Raw genomic sequence first — 17,048 nt, forward strand, 5'->3', positions numbered from 1 at the left:
GGTGCTTCATTGCGCAATGTCTGTGAACAGTAAAAGGACGTTAATGTAAAAGGAGAGGGGGAAGTGGAGGGTGGCCTTTGGGGTGGAGGACCTCCATTATTAAGCCAAGACTACCAAGGGCTTCTAGTCACAGTGAGTATGTTCTGCCTCCATTCAGCCTCTGAAGGCCAGTTGCTGGAAATAGAGGAGGGGAGAGGGTACTTGTGCTCAGGTCCTGCTTGCATGCCTCCCTTTGGGGCATCTGGCTAGAACAGGATGCTGGACTAGATGGGCAATTGGTATAGAGTCCAGCAGACTTTTCTTATGTTCCTATGTCAGCATCTGGAACACCCTGAACCATACATTGGCTCCCAGTACGTTTCCGAGCACAATTCAAAGTGTTGGTGCTGACCTTTAAAGCCCTAAACGGCCTCGGTCCAGTATATCTAAAGGAGCGTCTCCTCCCCCATCGTTCTGCCCGGACACTGAGGTCCAGCTCCGAGGGCCTTCTGGCGGTTCCCTCACTGCGAGAGGCCAAGTTACAGGCAACCAGGCAGAGGGCCTTCTCGGTAGTGGCGCCCACCCTGTGGAACGCCCTCCCATCAGATGTCAAAGCGATAAACATCTACCTGATATTCAGAAGACACCTGAAGGCAGCCCTGTTCAAGGAAGTTTTTAATATGTGACATTTCAGTGTATCTTTTATCTTTGTTGGAAGCCGCCCAGAGTGGCTGGGGAGACCCAGCCAGATGGGCGGGGTACAAATAATAAATTATTATTATTATTATTATTATTATTATTATTATTATTATTATTATATCCGGCCAATGAAAAGTCGGCACATTTGTCATCATCCCCCTATTTGCCAACTTCTAACCTAAAACAGGGGTTGGGACATTGGTTCCAGCCACCAGATTCTTATCCCCCTCAGTCCTCATGGGTCAAATCTGACAGGTGGCTGGGGCCACCCACCTGTCAATCATCTGACATCACAACAACACGTGGTCCATTTCTGCCTGCATAGTTTCAACAGTGGAGGCAAAGGCACAGGGCTTCCAAAGTCCCAGAAACAGCATGCTGAAAGCCCCAACAATTGCTGAGGATTGGTGCATGTGGAGGTCAGTGCACACAGATATGCAAGTACTACTGATCAGCTGATAATCACTTCCTGCAAAAAAACCAACAACCAACCTCAACTGCGTCTTTATTTATCCCACACCTCTATGACCAGGTTGGGGAACCTGTGGCCCTCCAGATGTTGTTGCTGGACTACAACTCCCATCATCCCTAACCATTGGCCATTATTGCTGAGGCTGATGAGAATTGGCAGCCGACAACATTTGAAGGTCCAGAGGTTCCCCAGCCCTGATATCAGGTGGGTATCAGGCAGCTTGGTGGTGCTTGGCCAAAACAGCCTTGCAGGCCAAATGTGGAAATCTGATAAGGCCTGTTTCAGCCTGCAAGCTGAAGGTTGCACACCACCGAACTAAAATGATGAAGCCATCCAGGAAAATAACCTATTAACTGGAGTTTTACAGCTATGGCCAGGTAATTCACTGTCTGTTCCCATTTCCAGCCATTTCTGCGTGATCCTTTTAAAATTGGGCTTTACCTCTGCACCAGTTGTGGATCACTTGATTTGACCATGGTTGGACAAACCGGGTTGTATAAGCTCTGCCAACCCAACCCCCTTTCAACCTCATGAATTCCATGTGGATGATAGACAGGGAATCTGTTCTTACTAGAATAGTATGGTTGGTATTTGCAAGCCACAATCTGCTCAAAAAGAGGTCTGTAGGCAATATCAAATTCAAAAACATCAAGTCCAAATGATGGAAAGGGAGGTTGAGATAGTTCCATCTGAAGGACCTTCACTCCAGCTATGAGGAAGTTAAGGATGATGACCGAATATTGGGTGGAGATCTGTTTTCTGGTGGTGGTGGCGGCAGCACTGAGGGGAGCGGGAGGCAGCGTGCGACCTTCCGCACCATTGTCCACAAATCAGTCCGGAAGCGTTTGATGGAGAAGCAATAGATGAGGGGGTCGATGCAGCTGTTGAGGCTCAACAGAGCCACACTCAGCATGTGTAGGTTGTCCAAGAAAGATGGAGGGCTGCAGAAGGAACTGACCATGCGGTCAGCCACCCAGGGAACCAGAGAAAGATGGTAGGGTGCCACACAGACCACAAACACCAGCAGCATGCCCAGGACCATGGCACGTGCCCGCCGGCGGTGCCCACCTTGGCAGGTGCCAGCTGAGGCCGAGAGAGATCTCATGATGGACATGTAAGCCCCTAACACAACCAGGAAGGAGGCTGCAAACAGAACCACCATGGCACAGGCATAACTCCTCCTCCCCGAGTGTTGTTCAAAGCATTTCATGCTAATCGCTTCCACCTGGTAGGTCTGCTGGGTCAGCAAGGAGGGGACTGCGCAGGCAAAGCACAGCAGCCAGGCCACAGCGCAGCCCACTAGTGCCCCCAAGGGCCTGTTCAAAGCCATCTCCAGCTTGGCAACGGTACAGTAGCGGTTCAGGCTGATGAGCGTCATGAAGGCCATAGCACTGTAGGTAGCCAAGTAGTAAGTGGCTCCAGCCAAGCGGCAGAAGGCCTCCGGCAGCTCCCAATGCCCCTCAGCCAGATAGTAAGGGATCCAGAATGGCAGCGTGAGGTTGAAGAAGATGTCCGCCAGTGTCAGGTTGATGAGGTAGATGCGGATAGCCTTCCTCACCCGTCCGCTCTGTAAGAAGACCAGCAAGGCCGCCACGTTGCCCGGGAGTCCCACACACAACACAAGGCAGTAGACGGCCGGCACCAGGATGAACTGCACAGGGTCGATGAGCCGGCACTGGCCAACCACCAGCCCGGAGGTGGTGGAGTTGTTCATCCCAATGCTGCCAGATGAGAAGAATGGAGGGAGTTTCGTCATCAGACCAAAACAAAGCAAAATCAATGAGGAAAGAAGGGGGCAGATAGGGAGATGGAGAAGGTGGCACACCAGTTTGTGGGTGTTTATGGCTGGCGGGTGGGAAACACTTTGCAGATGGCTAGATCAACTGACAGGACAACCTGAATGAATGAATGAATGAATGAATGATGGACAGGACACTTTTTTAGTGAAAGGACATGGTGGGTTAGTATATGGATGATCAAGGCGATGGATGGATGGATGGATGGATGGATGGATGGATGGATGGATGGATGGGCACAGACAGAAAAGGGATGAGCAAAATAGGCAAGATTGAAGAAACCAACACACACACACACTGCAATAATCCTCAGAAAGTTTTAAGCACAGGAAAAGCCCACTTGCATTCCAGGCAGTCTGACTCTCTCTTTCCAGCACGCTGCTCTGATGCTTGGAAGTTTCTTCTGGAGGAAAGGGTAGCACAGCTGCGAGGAGATGCCTCCGAGAGCTGCCACCCTTTGGTGGAGACATGGCTCCTGGCTCCAGCCAGCAGCTGCGGGGCTTAGCGCCGGAAAGTCCCGTGCCTCTCCAGCTCCCAACATAGTTCACCTGTTCTTATCGAGTCTCACTGCCAAGCCAGAGCACAGCTGAAGCTGCCGGGAGGAGCTAAAACATTTAGCTTGGTGAAATCTCCTCTCCCTCCCTCTCTCCCTCCCGCTCTCTTTTTCTCTCTCTCGCTCCTCCGCAACTTTGGCAGAGAAAAAGGAAATGCAATCCAAAGCATGGATCGGCTAATCAAAGCAAAAAGTAGTTCAAGGTTTATTTTCCTTGGGTCAGAACAAAGGGGAACTAGGGGCAAAGTGGGAATTGAAATTGTGGATGTCAGATTCAAATATATATATTATTCTTGCAACAAAAATCCAGCTGAAAATTACCCCATCGAGGTTGAAGAAAGGTAGTTGTGGGTTTAATAGTAGCTCAATTATTATTTCACACACACACGAACACACACACACACACACACACACACACATTCCCACCAATAACATCATCAACTGTTTCTTGTCTGGTGGAGTGGAGAGAAAGTTGATTTGGCTTTTCACAATAAGGAGGTTAAAAAAAACAACAGCAAATACACCTGACACACAGACATTTTAACAGAAAAAATACCTAGCTCTTCATTAGCAAAATGTTTTATACTAAACTGGTCCTACACGCAAACATGAATTAGCCAGCATTTTACCAGATAGCTTTGGGGTGATTGTTTCTTGCTGCCATACAGTTCTGCAAGGGAAACCACAACAGAATGAAATAATTTGGAACCAGCCTGGTGTCTTCTGCCATTTTGCCCAGTTGCTCATACCTGAGCACACTTGCATTGGAGAAAATCACAGGCATCATTTTTCCAAGATCCCTCTAACATTCCATATCAAGCCTTCCTGAGTATACATAACACTTAAACAATAAAATAAAAGCTAAACAAGAAGCAGTCTGAATTGGTCCCAGTTATAGTTGATGGATCTTAGAGGTTGCCAACCTTTCTCACTGTCCTTGCTCCTGTGCCTTTAGCAACAGTTTGGCATGTAGATCTTGAGCAGGTGGAGGGGTTTCCCCACCATCCCCCCGCCCTGCGTGGAGTTACCATGCAATACCACCTGCAACATTTATTTGGGTCAAGCTGCAGAGGAGCCCGGACAATAAAAAATGTTGGGGAATTCAGTGAATCTATTGCACAGAAATGAGCTCCAGGGCAGAGTCGATATCTTTCCGGAGCTCCTAAATCAGCTTAGGTTCCATTCTTACCGAACAAATGCAGTCAAAATCCTGGCAAGCGTGGCACAGTGTGTCTCGATGCAAATCTGCCTTTCTGTCTCTGCTTCCAGCAAGCCAAACTACCCATGCACAAGAAGCCCACTTAAAGCCCAGCTTTCTGCAACATGCTAGCAAACGACTGTCATCATTTTTTGTGGTTATTTATCACAACTGAGTCATTTCGGTACCAGCTGGGCAAAACACTGCAGGGATAGAGCAGGCAGGTGGAAACAGTTGTCGATTTACAGTATTCGCAAAAGTTTTGAAAATCCAGCTTTGGCAGCGCAAAAGTAGCTGGGAGGGTTTTTTGTTTTCTTCTGTTGGCTCAACATGTAAAAATGCAGGGTCAGGGGAGCTGGGCTTCAAAGCGAAAAGGGTGTGGGGTCTCATGGGGGGGAAATCCCATTACAAAGGGTTAATTGATGAGATGGTTGAGATCTTTAAAATGGGACTGAGCATGGGTCTTGAGGAGGGCAGCTTTTTAGAGGGATGAAAGCACAGTTCGAGTTCAAATGGGAGCTACGTTTTGTCTGCCAGAAAGTTATAAACCTCTGCATATGTGCACATGTGGCTTCATCTTGCCATGGCTGCAGAGGTGTCCTCAGGGCAGGGGACAAAGCATGACAGCTAATTGTAGCTTGGTCCTCTGTGATTTTGTCAAATCCCCTTTACATTGAATCATAGATTTGTAGACTTGGAAGGGATCCTGGGGATCATGTAGTCAAACCCCAGCAATGCAGGAATATGCAGCTATCCCATATAGGACTCAAACCTGCAACCTTGGCGTTATCAACAACTGAGCTATCCAAGTTGTTGGCCATCATTTTATCATGTGGGAGCAAATTTCATACTCCGACTCTCTGGCATGGCCCCTGTTCTATGGGTGGGGCTGATTAGAGTTGTAATCCAAAACATCTGGAGGGCGCCATGTTGGGGAAGGCCAACGCACATGTACCCACAGCAATGGGGTGGAGATAGCATTGTTGGTTTCATTCAAATCATTTAAATTGAAAGAGGATGCTAGGTCACTATGAACCTGTGGCAAACTTTGGGCTCTCAAATTTCAGCAGCACCCTGTGCAATGCCAACATTTAGCACCCCCTCATGCCTTCCATTATTCTTTCTTGTTGTGGCACCCCCTGCAATGCCCTCTCAGCTCAGCACCCAGTGTAGGAAAAGAAGTTGCACTTCCTAAATCTGCCTCTGCTCTGGACCATCCAGTATAAGCATCATTCTTGACTATCAGGTGTTCCCAGGCTAAGAGTTTATGGCATTGCCCAGTCATCATTCTTCCCCCCTCCCAAGCTACATATCTTTCCACACTTCAGCCAGTGTACCCTTTATGTCAATGTTCACTCCCTTTTTGCAGAGCAAAGAGTGGCAGTTCTAATTTTAAAACCAAGCATGCAAGTGCTTAAGAAACCAAGGCTGGTGATGGCTGCTTTAGCATCTGAAACAGCACCTGGGGCTATAAACCTCCCTCCAACTCAACAACTAGACACACAATCAGGCAAATCCTTGCAGCTCCAATAGCCCACTTCACCCCAGTTGGCCCAGCTGACCTTCCAAAAATCTTTCAGTGCTTTCTCCTTGGAAGTGATGGCTGGTGCCCCATAGGGCAGAAGGCAGGGAGGCCAACAGTAGGTGGCGCCAGAGCCAATGACAGGCAGAGCCAACTACAGTGGTACCTCAGGTTAAGAACTTAATTCATTCTGGAGGTCCATTCTTAACCTGAAACTGTTCTTAACCTGAGACACCACTTTAGCTAATGGGGCCTCCCACTGCTGCTGCGCCATCGCTGCATAATTTCTGTTCTCATCCTGAAGCAAAGTTCTTAACCCGAGGTACTATTTCTGGGTTAGCAGAGTCTGTAACCTGAAGCGTCTGTAACCCGAGGTACCACTGTAGTTCTAGTTCGCTTCCCATCCTCCTCCCTGCTGAGTTCTACAACAATGACACTATACACACACACATCCTTTTTTTTTTTTTGCACGTTCATGACGATTTGTGCTCTTGATGCCATCAGTGAGGTCACACATGATCTTGCTTTCAGGATTGTTTGTTCCTGCATCGGGGAAGCAATACAGAACAAACTAATGCAGAATGAATCCACCTGATGCATTTTAGTTGCGTCAATAACTTGTTGCAGAATATGCCCAAAATAAAAGAGCAGGCTGGAGGGGCCCCAGGAGGAACAAGCTGGTGGGTAGTTTCATCCCTGGAACTGGCTGTAAGTAGAAGGCAAGCAGGTGGGGGCTGGCTGGGGGCAGAGTGAGGTTGTTGGCGCAGCACCCCGTTCACTCTCATGGACCATCCACCATTGCTCCTTGGAACCATCCTGCTGACCCAGGAAAACCTCAAGTCTTACTCTAGGCATGGACAAGTCTGTAGGTTTTGGTTTCTCTCAGGTTCTTATTTTCCTACTCTTAAATTCAGTTCTCCACATTTCAACATCAGTTTGGTGGGGTGGGACCTCAAGAAAACTCACCAGCATTTTAGTCTCCATTTCTCCTAACATTCACATTTTTGCTATGCAATTTTCCTTCCGTGTATGTTATTTTCCCCAATGTATCTATTCTTATGCACAGCAATCGTATTTTTGTACACACTTCTTTGGCTGGAAAAATGCATTGCAAAATTCGGACAAGTGCGCCTTTTGGAGGATGGTTGCGCTTTGGTTCACATATTGTTTCAGAAACTGTGAATTAAGTCGATTTGCCTTTCAAGGCCAACTGTATCGAATTTCTCCTGCACCCCAGAAGGAAGGCAGGTGGGGGCTGGCTGGGGGCAGACTAAGGTTGGTGGGGCAGCACCTCATTCGCCCTAATGGACCAGCCTCCAGCACATCCCTGCCAACCCAGGAAAACCTCCAAGTCTCTTCCAAGTAGCCTTCTTACCCTTCCATGGTGGTCTGTATTCCCTGCTCCCACGGTGCGTTCCTCTCAAGAAATCCTGCTGTGTTCTCTCTGATGTGCGAGTCTTGATTTGCCCCCCTCCCTCAGCGGACTCCCTCTATCTTTCTCCCCACATGCACAACCCTCCCTGTCAGAGGTTAATCCTTGCAATTGTGCAGACAGCAGCTGGCCGTGGGGCAGTGCACCTGTGCATGTATGTAAAGCGGATTTCCCCAAAGGAAACAGGAGTCAGAGTGGCATTGCTAGGAGTGGGGGGACACCGGGAGGCCAATGAGTCCAGCCCAGTGTTCATCTACCCCTCACACATCTTGACTCATTGAACTGAGGCCACAGTGCAAGAGGAAAAGCAGGGCTGCCAATGCATTGTGCTGCCTGCAGGGCAGATAGTGGCAGCTGGCTCAAGGAAGCGAGCCCAGCCGCAAATAATAATACAGTGGTACCTCGGGTTACATACATTTCAGGTTACAGACTCCACTAACCCAGAAATAGTGCTTCAGGTTAAGAACTTTGCTTCAGGATGAGAACAGAAATCGTGCTCCGGCGGCACGGCGGCAGCAAGAGGCCCCATTAGCTAAAATGGTGCTTCAGGTTAAGAACAGTTTCAGGTTAAGAACAGACCTCCAGAACGAATTAAGTACTTAACCTGAGGTACCACTGTAATTATTATTATTATTATTATTATTATTATTATTATTATTATTACCCTGCCCATATGGCTGGGTTTCCCCAGCCACTCCTTTTTATTTCTACGAATCTTGAGGCTCCCCAAACCCAGAGATATCTTTCTCTTGTGCCCATGGAGCTGTTTTGGGCTACATAAAAAATGCCACTCACCACCTGAAAATAGAAGAAACAATGTTGCCTTTAAAAAGAATCAGCCACAGTCCTTTAAACCTTTTTGATATATTTTTTCCCTCCCTCTCATTCCCCCAAATGACACACTTTCTGGGGTGGTGCTTGGTTCCCTCCCCACTTCAGCCCCCTCCCCCACAATGCATGTTGCACATACACAATTGCTCTTGTCTTGGCAGAACTTGCATTGCGGGATTGTCAGCAGAACAGAGCACAAAGAAATGGGGAGAGGATATGAATCAGCACCGGAAAAAGGATCTCTGCAAACAAAAGCATCTAGGTCGCCCACTATATCCTGCAAAGTTTAACAGTACAGTGCCTGGAAAGCTGAATAACCAAAGTGTGGGATCCCAGCAAAGGAAGCTCCTCTTATTTCCATGCATGCACACATCTGGTGAGCTGAAGTGAGCAGACTTGTCCCTCCCATGTCCCATTTGGCATTTAGCTTTTCATCCTCTCATCAAAGGAAAGGCACAAAAAGAGCATCACAGAATTGCAGAATCATAGATTAGGAAGGGATCCTGAGGGTCATCTAGTCCAACCCCCCCCCCCCCCGTAATTCAGAAATCTCAGCTCAAACATCCATGACAGATGGCCATCCAACCTCTGCTTAAAAACCTGCAAGGAAGGACAGTCCACCACCTTCCAAAGGGGGGCATTTCATTTCTGAATAGTTATTACCACCAGAAAGTCTTTCTGGTGTTTAATCAGAATCTCCTTTCTTGTAACTTGAATCCGTTGGTTTTGGTCCTCATTTGCTCCATCCTCCATGCTGCAGCCCTTTAGTTATTTGAAGATAGCTATCACATCTCCTCTCAGTCTCCTCTTTCCCAGGCTGAACATACGCAACTTCCTCAACCGTTCCTCATAAGGCATGGCTTCCAAACCCTTGATCATCTTGGTCAGCCTCCTCTGCACATGTTCTAGCTTGTCAAGATCCTTCTTAAACTGTAGTGCCCAGAACTGGACACAGTACTCCAGGTGTGGTCTTAGCAAGGCAGAACAGAGCAGACACTATACTTCTGTTGTTGCAGCCTAGAATAGCATTAGGGCATTTTGCTGCTGCATCACACTGTTGACGCATCTTAAGCTAAGACACCTAGATCCTTTTCACATGTACTACTGGCAAGCCAGGTGTCCCCATCTTATATTTGTGCAACTGGTTCTTCCTGCCTAAGTGTGTAGGCTTACATTTGTCTATATTGAAATCCATTTTGTTATCGTTGGCCCAGTTCTCCAATCCGTTGTCATCTTGAAACCCAATTCTGTCTTCTTTGGCATTGGATCTCCCTCCCAGTTCGGTGTTATCTGAAAATTTGATGTGTATCCCCTCAATCCCTGTCATTTATAAAGATGTAGAACAACAACAGGCCAAGGACAGAACCTTATAGCACCCCACTTGTTACTTTTTCCCAGGATGTTGAGGAACCATTATAGTGAGCACTATCTGGTTTTGCTCAGCCAACCAGCTACAAATTCACCTAACAGCTCATCCAGCCCACATATCAGCAGCTTCTCTGCAAGAATCTCATGGGGAAACTCCTGTGTCAGAGGGAGACAGATAGATAATATAGAGAGGTCCCTGATTCAGGAGGCAGTACCACTGCTGACATCAATTCCAGGTTTGCTACATAACTGGATGGAAGCTTGCACAACAGCTGGAGGAAGCCTGAAGTACAATGGCACAGTAATTCTTGCTGCTGTTGTTATTCCATTAATATACTGCTTAATGCCCAAATGGATTTCGACCGGCCTGCAAAACCTAAAAACCAACGGTATGACATTATTAAAACACAGAATAATTAAAAATACACCATAATTTAAATGCACATTAAAACAATCCCATGAAAATAGAAATGGCCATAATTAAAATGCACCATGAAACAATCCCATTAAGACAACACAGCAAGCCAAAACAAGAGCTTATTCCCGTCCATAAGACCATTGAGAGTCTAAATTTAAAACAGGCAATTTAAGGGAATACAGCCACAGCTCAGTGACAGAGTCTTTGCTTGGCATGCAGAAGTTCTCAGGGTTGGTCCCCAGCTTCTTGACTCCAGGTCGGGGTTGGAGAGATCCCTGTCTGATATCCAGGAGAGCCACTGTCAGTCATTCTGTAGGCATTGTTGAGCCAAATCTCACCACTGGTTTGATTCAGCATAAGGCAGTTTGCTGTGTTCCCAAAGCTTTCTTCATTTCCACAGCCTAAGTTACATGAGGAAAGTTGTTTTGCTGTTGCTCATTAAACAGCTGGGTGTCAAGAATCCCTGAGATCCACCAGTAGGCCCTAGTCTACCTTCTGCCTGTCTCTGGATACTACACACTGCAGCCTGACTATACCATTCATGGCATTTTGTGTGTATTGGCTTCTTTCCATAAATAATTTCATTCCTGCTGGCCATAGACAAAGACAAAGAGCATTGCTGGTCACTGTAGCCCCACTCACACCCAATATGGACAGCACTGGAAACTTAAAGCCCTGCTCAACCCCCCCACCCCTCGGTCTTCTCATATTTCATTATCCACCATTTGCTTTCAAGGTTATCTATCTGAAGAGCCAGCAGCAAGCTCAGCACTTGATGGCAGGATTGTGGGAAGCCCAGAAAAACCTTTTGGCCTCAATGGGACACATGTGGCTATTTTGATCTCCCACCATTTTTTCCATTCTGGAATGTAGCAAAGGTTAAGCATCACATCTGTCACTCCACCACTTGTTGCTCCTGGCCCCATGCACCAGCCATGTGGACCCTAGAAGGTTGCCTCCAAGGAAATGTGGCCCTGGGGCTGACAAAGGAACCCTCCCTTTGCCCTGGAACCTCCTGTTCCTCCTCCTCATAGCTGTTGCCTGCTTATCTGCCATCTCTGAGCAAGTGGGAGAGAAAAAGAACAAGGGGTGCAGGGGTTAGAGGATCTAACTAGGGATCCAGGAGCCAAGAGTTCAAATCCACATTCAGCAACACTGGGCCAGTAACTGTCTAAATTACCTCACTGCGTTCCTTTGAGAACAAAACAGAGGGAGAAAATCATGTATACATCTTTGAGCTTCTTGGAGGAAAGGTGGGATAGCCTATCTTACTATATAATAAAATTGTAAAGCGTCATCACTCTGTTCTCACTGACTCTTTTCCAAAGTTCTAAAAGCAAGGTGAGGTTAAGTTGCTCTGAGAAATTATTATTATTATTATTATTATGGCAAGGATGGTGAGTTGAGAACACAACAAGGATGGGGGGGGGCACTGTGAGCATCTTGCCTGCAGGATCATCTTGGCTCCCAAATCCTGGAACCAGCAGCGCCACCAATCCAGGCATTCTAACTAAACAGCAGGCATAGAGTTAACTGAGCAGCCACTTTGCTCAGTCCTTTGAGACTCAGCGAACACCCCACTAAGAAAGGCATAAAGGCTGCCTGAGAGGCAGGGGGTGGGGTGGGGTGGGGGTTCACTTTCCAAATGTAACAGCTGTGGAAGGAAGAGAGCAGGGAGACAAAAGAGAGAGATCAAAGTTAGAGCTTTTTTTTTTCTCTTATGCCTTTTCAAAGAGACATTCAAACTTCCAAGCATCAAAGACACCCAAAAGGCTGAATTATGCTTATGTTAAAAAGTGTGCGCTCTGATTTGCAACACAGTGGAGGATTCAGAAGAAGATATAATTTTTTTAAAGTCTGAATTTAGCAGCTTCAGTCAGCAAGATGGGTTAAAGCACTGTTCTGTACCACCACCTTCCAATAAACCTAGAAATAACCCTTAAAACGCAAAAGGCATTGAGGAGAGGGGAATGTAAGTAAGTCTGTGCAAATTCTTCAGTTCACCATTAAGTACATGCCTGCCCAACTTCCATTTGGAAGTTATGGTGCCAAAAATGAGGAAAGGGCCCCATCATGGCTTATGTCTAGACAGGCAGCAAACCCCTTTTAAAATTCCAAAACTCTGTTTTTAATTGTCCTTAACCAGGATTGGGTCTAACTGCCATCTAAGGCTCAAAGTCCCTTCTCTCTTGTGATCTGCTTGTATAAAACAGATAGCCAAGGTTAGTCATTCTCAGAGTAGATCCACTGAAACTGACTTAACAGATCCATTAATTTCAATGAGTCTACTCTGATTCCATGGTCTATCACCCAATGTTTTCTATTATGTATTGCTGTCTCGTTTGATCATTGTAAGTGATCTTGAGAATTGTTGTTAAGAAGCAAGTGCAGCCAGTGGTGAGAGATGAGGGGAAGCTCAGAGTCCAGCAATATCTGGATAATAAATAATAATAATAAACCTTTATTGTCACTACCACCTGGGTGCAGTGAAATTAATGGCCACAAGGTGGCTGCTCTACAGCTCACGGGAAAGTACAGCTCCTCTTACATGGCTTTGCAGAACCTTTTAAATGATTTAGGTGGTGCTTTTATTGGTTTTAACCATCTCTGCCTATTCGGAACACCTTTCACTGCTTGTTTTTACAATGCAGACCCATGTCTGCTCAGAAGTAGCTCTCATTGAATTCAATGGGGCTTACTCCCAGAAAAATGGATATAGGCTTGCAAGCTCCTCCTCACATTTTCAACTGTTGATTTATGATTTGAGAATGCTGCTAGCCACCTTGTGCTTTTTATGAGAAAAGACAAAGTACAAAAGTTTTAAGTAAATGAAGTATGACTGCATTGTTTCGTTTTGCAAGTTGCTATCAATGGGCTTCTTTACCATCTGTTTTAGTGGATTCCAAACAATCTAGTGCTCACAATAGATTCATCTATTTCAATGGACAATTCAATGGACTATTTCAATGGACAACCAAAGGTAATATGGAGCCAGGGTTTTTCACTGATGGCACTGGTATTGTGCAATTCCCTAAAGCAGCTGAAATATAAAGCACCATCAGTATTGGCATGCCATCGGCTCTTGAAAATACACCTATTTCAGGAAGCATTCCCCTGAACTTGAACTTCCTCATCTGATTGTTTTTACTGTTAAAACTTTTTACTTGCTTTGTTTTAATGTATACATTAATTGTGATTTAATGTAATTGTTTTACAGTGTATTTTAATTATGTATGAATTTTATAAATATTTTTTTTAAACCACTTAGAAGCCATTTTGGAATGTGAGCTGTATATATTTAATTAATAGCAGTAACAATCATTCTGGTTTCTTTTACTTCTTCATCTTGCTTTCTGTATAGGAGTGCAGGAAGAAAACTACAGAGAGAAAAAGGAATTTTATACTTTTCAAATAGCAGAACCACTCTGAGCAGACCTCCAGACTGCCACTCTTTTGCAGGGTTCCAAACCAAGAACGTTAGTAAATTAAAACCCAACCTGCCTCCCATTGCCCTAGTAACCAATCAAACTGTTTATTGTTATTTTTAACTGGACTTTTTGCAGCTAAGAACACGAGAGTGAAATGTACTAGGAAGTGTGAGATTAGCAAATGATTAACAGGAAGGCGTGTAAACATTCCCCAACCATGTGAGCTATGTGCTAGCAAATCACAATTTTCTGGAGAGGACTTAAGGAGCCTGGGAATGCACTAAGGAAGAGAAGAGAAGGAAAAGGAGGGATTCTTCTTCCTTCACCCACAGCAACAATCATTTCCAGCAATACACACATACACACACACACACACACTGCTGGTGCGTAGAATGGGGGAGAGGCATCTTTCAAACATGGCTCTATTTCTCATTTTTCCAAACTTAAATTCAGTTCTCCACATTTCTGCTGCAGATAGATGATAGATCTCCTCATGAAAATTCACCAGTATTTCAGTGAGAATTTCTCCTAATATATATGTTAATATGCAGTTTTACCAAGCACACGCATTTTTGCAATGAAATTTTCTTTAAAACAATGCACTTTTGTATGCTACTTTTCACAAATATGTACATTTTTATGGACACCTTAACTCAGCACACACATTTTTGTTCCATTATTTGACTGAAAAACCACACCACAAATTTGGAGAAGTGTACATTTCAAAGGACGGCTGTATTTCAGTTCTTGTATTGTTTCAGAAAGTGCAAATTAGGTAGGCAGGCTCATCTTTAAAAGTAAACTGAATGTGAATTTCCCCCCAATCCCTACCGTGGGACGTCCACTGCAATTCCACTTATAGCTTACAATAGGAAAGCAGTGATTTTACAGGACCAGGAGGAGCCTTCAGTCTGGAAGCATCCTACATTTGTCAGATCTGCAAGAGGACATCTGAAGTCTCTAGCCTAGAGCAAAAGAAAACTACGGCAGTGATAGAGGCAATGAGGACTCTAAAACAGGCATAGGCAAACTTGGCCCTCCAGGTGTTCTGGGACTACAACTCCCATCATCCCTAGCTAACAGGACCAGTGGTCAGGGATGATGGGAGTTGTAGTCCCAAAACATCTGGAGGGCCGAGTTTGCCTATGCCTGCTCTGAAACAATCCCTTGCCCTAAGTAACTGAGATCACTGGGAAAACTCCAGGATTTAGTGTGTAGCAGCTTAAGAGGGCGGGGTGTTGATACATTTTCCTTCCATGAACATCAATGAGGTGTGACTGGTGCAGGTTCCTCTGCCAACTAGTCCTTGTGAATGGACATCCCAAGGACTTTCTTTTGACGCCTGAAATATTATCCAAGGAACAATTTAAGAGGACTTGGCTATTTAAAAATGTCATCAGTGTCTCTGGATCCGAACAGTTGCTGACAGATTTCAGCTTCTTCAATAAGCTAATGCAGTCCCAGCTTACACAGTGCAATCCTACACGTCAACCAGCGACGCAGCGCCACTTATTTCATAGCAGGGTCAACGGTGCCATCTCCCAGGCTATTTGCCAGTCTTCTGCTTGTCAAATTAATAAGCCTTCCTCCAAGAGCAGCACATCAAATAAGCTAAGCAGAGGAAGCAGTAGGGTTAACTTCATCTCATTTTGAAAAATTCCAAACTAACCCCCAACACTTTATGATGACCAACCAACATGCCACAAGAGAGTGAGCAAGCTTTTGCATCTTTATCAGGAATAGCAAAATGGGAATAGTGAGAGAAAAGCTGGCTTGATATGGATGCCATCATGTAGTGAACTTTTTTTAATTTTTGCTGTAGTCTAGGAGCCTAGCTATGAGGGTATGGTTTCAGGGTTGCAATGAAGAGATGTCCACTACACAACCGACATCTACTCAAAAGTTAGCCCTGCCAAGCCCGACGGAGCTTACCCCTGGGAATCTAGGGGTAGAATTGCAGCCTTCATCACCACTGTGTAAATTATTGTGTGCGATTTGTAGCACCGAGAGTAAATTCTTGAAATTCTGGAAGCAAAAAAGGGAGTGGAGAAAGACTCCCAAGAAGGAGAAAAAATTATGGACCCAGTAGTTAGCTGCTCGGATCTTTCTCTCTGGAGAAAGGTTGGTGGTAGAATTATGAGGCTATCCAAGCGTAGAACTGAACACCGCTCTAAAAAAATATTACTTGCCACACTCTACAAATGAATTATTCTAAGATCAGCCCTGATATTACATATTTGTATTCTTTCTATAGGCAAAAAGGACTAAACCGGCACTGGAATGTGGGATTTGTCTTTGTGGCTTTCTCCTCAAGAGGGGGGAGGCTAAAACTGGTTTGTCAGAAGTCCATAAGAAAGCTCTCTTAGACTGACAAGTTTCCCTATCAAAAGCAGAACAAAGCAGGCCTCCTTGAGAAATAGAAGGGAAATCTAGACTAGGCAAGGAAGGCCTCTGCCAAGAGCGTTGCTTTGTCACCCAGCAACGGAGAAATGAGCAAATTGGCCTCATCTCAGGAGGAGCCCATCACACCTGTTGCAGACATTAAAAATATCAGTTTTCTCCTACATGGAGGCAGGACCAAAAGGGACTGATGCCTGAAGCTCAGTCTCACAATGTATGACCTTTTTCAGAAGAAAGCTGCCTGAGGGCAAGTGCAGGGAGCCTTCCTCTCACTGCCATGGTGAGACAGTCTCCTCCTTCTTTTTAAGGAATTAAGCACATTTGCGAACAAAGCACAACTTCTTCACACTCACACTTTGCTGCTTCAAAGCAAGCAAGCAAAAATACCAGCTTATTCCAAAATGATTTGGTGTGCCTCCCGCACAGCCAAACTGTTGGGTTGACCGGCCCACCCACAGACCACTTGGATAAAAGAGGTAGCAAGGGTCTCATATTTGGGCTCCATGACTACCTTCACTTTGAATCCCTATTTGAAAGGCTGCCAATGTTTTAAACTGGCTCAGTGCCTGTGCCTTTAACATATAGAGTTTAACACAGAGGAAGCGGCTAGGCGATGGCTTTCCTGGCATGGAGATAAAGCAGTGGGGAAACATTCATTTGATCCATTTCCATCTCTTCAGCCCAGCTTCACTGAGGGCAGGTGTGTCTCCTCTTTAGCCTTCCCTCCACCCCCAGCTCAGCTCTTGTTAAGTTCCTAGATTAAAGGACAACATTAGGGTGATGTTCTCTTTCTCCTCTCAGGCCAAGTAAGATTCATGATGTCTTTTTATCTTGCCTGCTGACAACTGGCTGTTTTATTTATTTACTTTTTAAAAAGACTCTGCCCCCTTCCTCTAACACTGGCTATCAGAACCTCTGATGGCATCCCTCAAAACAAAGAAAAATTGAAACG

General features: G+C 45.6%; 1 protein-coding gene across 2 annotated transcripts; it reads right to left on the reverse strand.

Annotated features, from left to right (window-relative positions):
* Window positions 1-801: 801 nt before the first annotated feature.
* On the reverse strand, window positions 802-5,252 carry LOC310851323 (platelet-activating factor receptor-like). Of its 2 annotated transcripts, none has more exons than XM_083753545.1 (2): window positions 4,689-5,252; window positions 802-2,871 (listed from the first exon to the last, which is right to left on the reverse strand). In XM_083753545.1, the coding sequence occupies exon 2, from the start codon at window positions 2,862-2,864 to the stop codon at window positions 1,860-1,862; it is 1,005 nt and encodes a 334-aa protein (XP_083609671.1). In that variant the 5' UTR covers window positions 2,865-2,871; window positions 4,689-5,252; the 3' UTR covers window positions 802-1,859. The 2 variants fall into 2 exon arrangements, with proteins under 2 accessions (XP_083609671.1, XP_083609670.1); XM_083753544.1 differs by lacking the exon at window positions 4,689-5,252 and adding an exon at window positions 4,129-4,441.
* Window positions 5,253-17,048: the final 11,796 nt, after the last annotated feature.

Source organism: Podarcis gaigeae (assembly GCF_964106915.1).
Source record: "Podarcis gaigeae genome assembly, chromosome: 8".
Lineage (NCBI taxonomy): Eukaryota > Metazoa > Chordata > Lepidosauria > Squamata > Lacertidae > Podarcis > Podarcis gaigeae.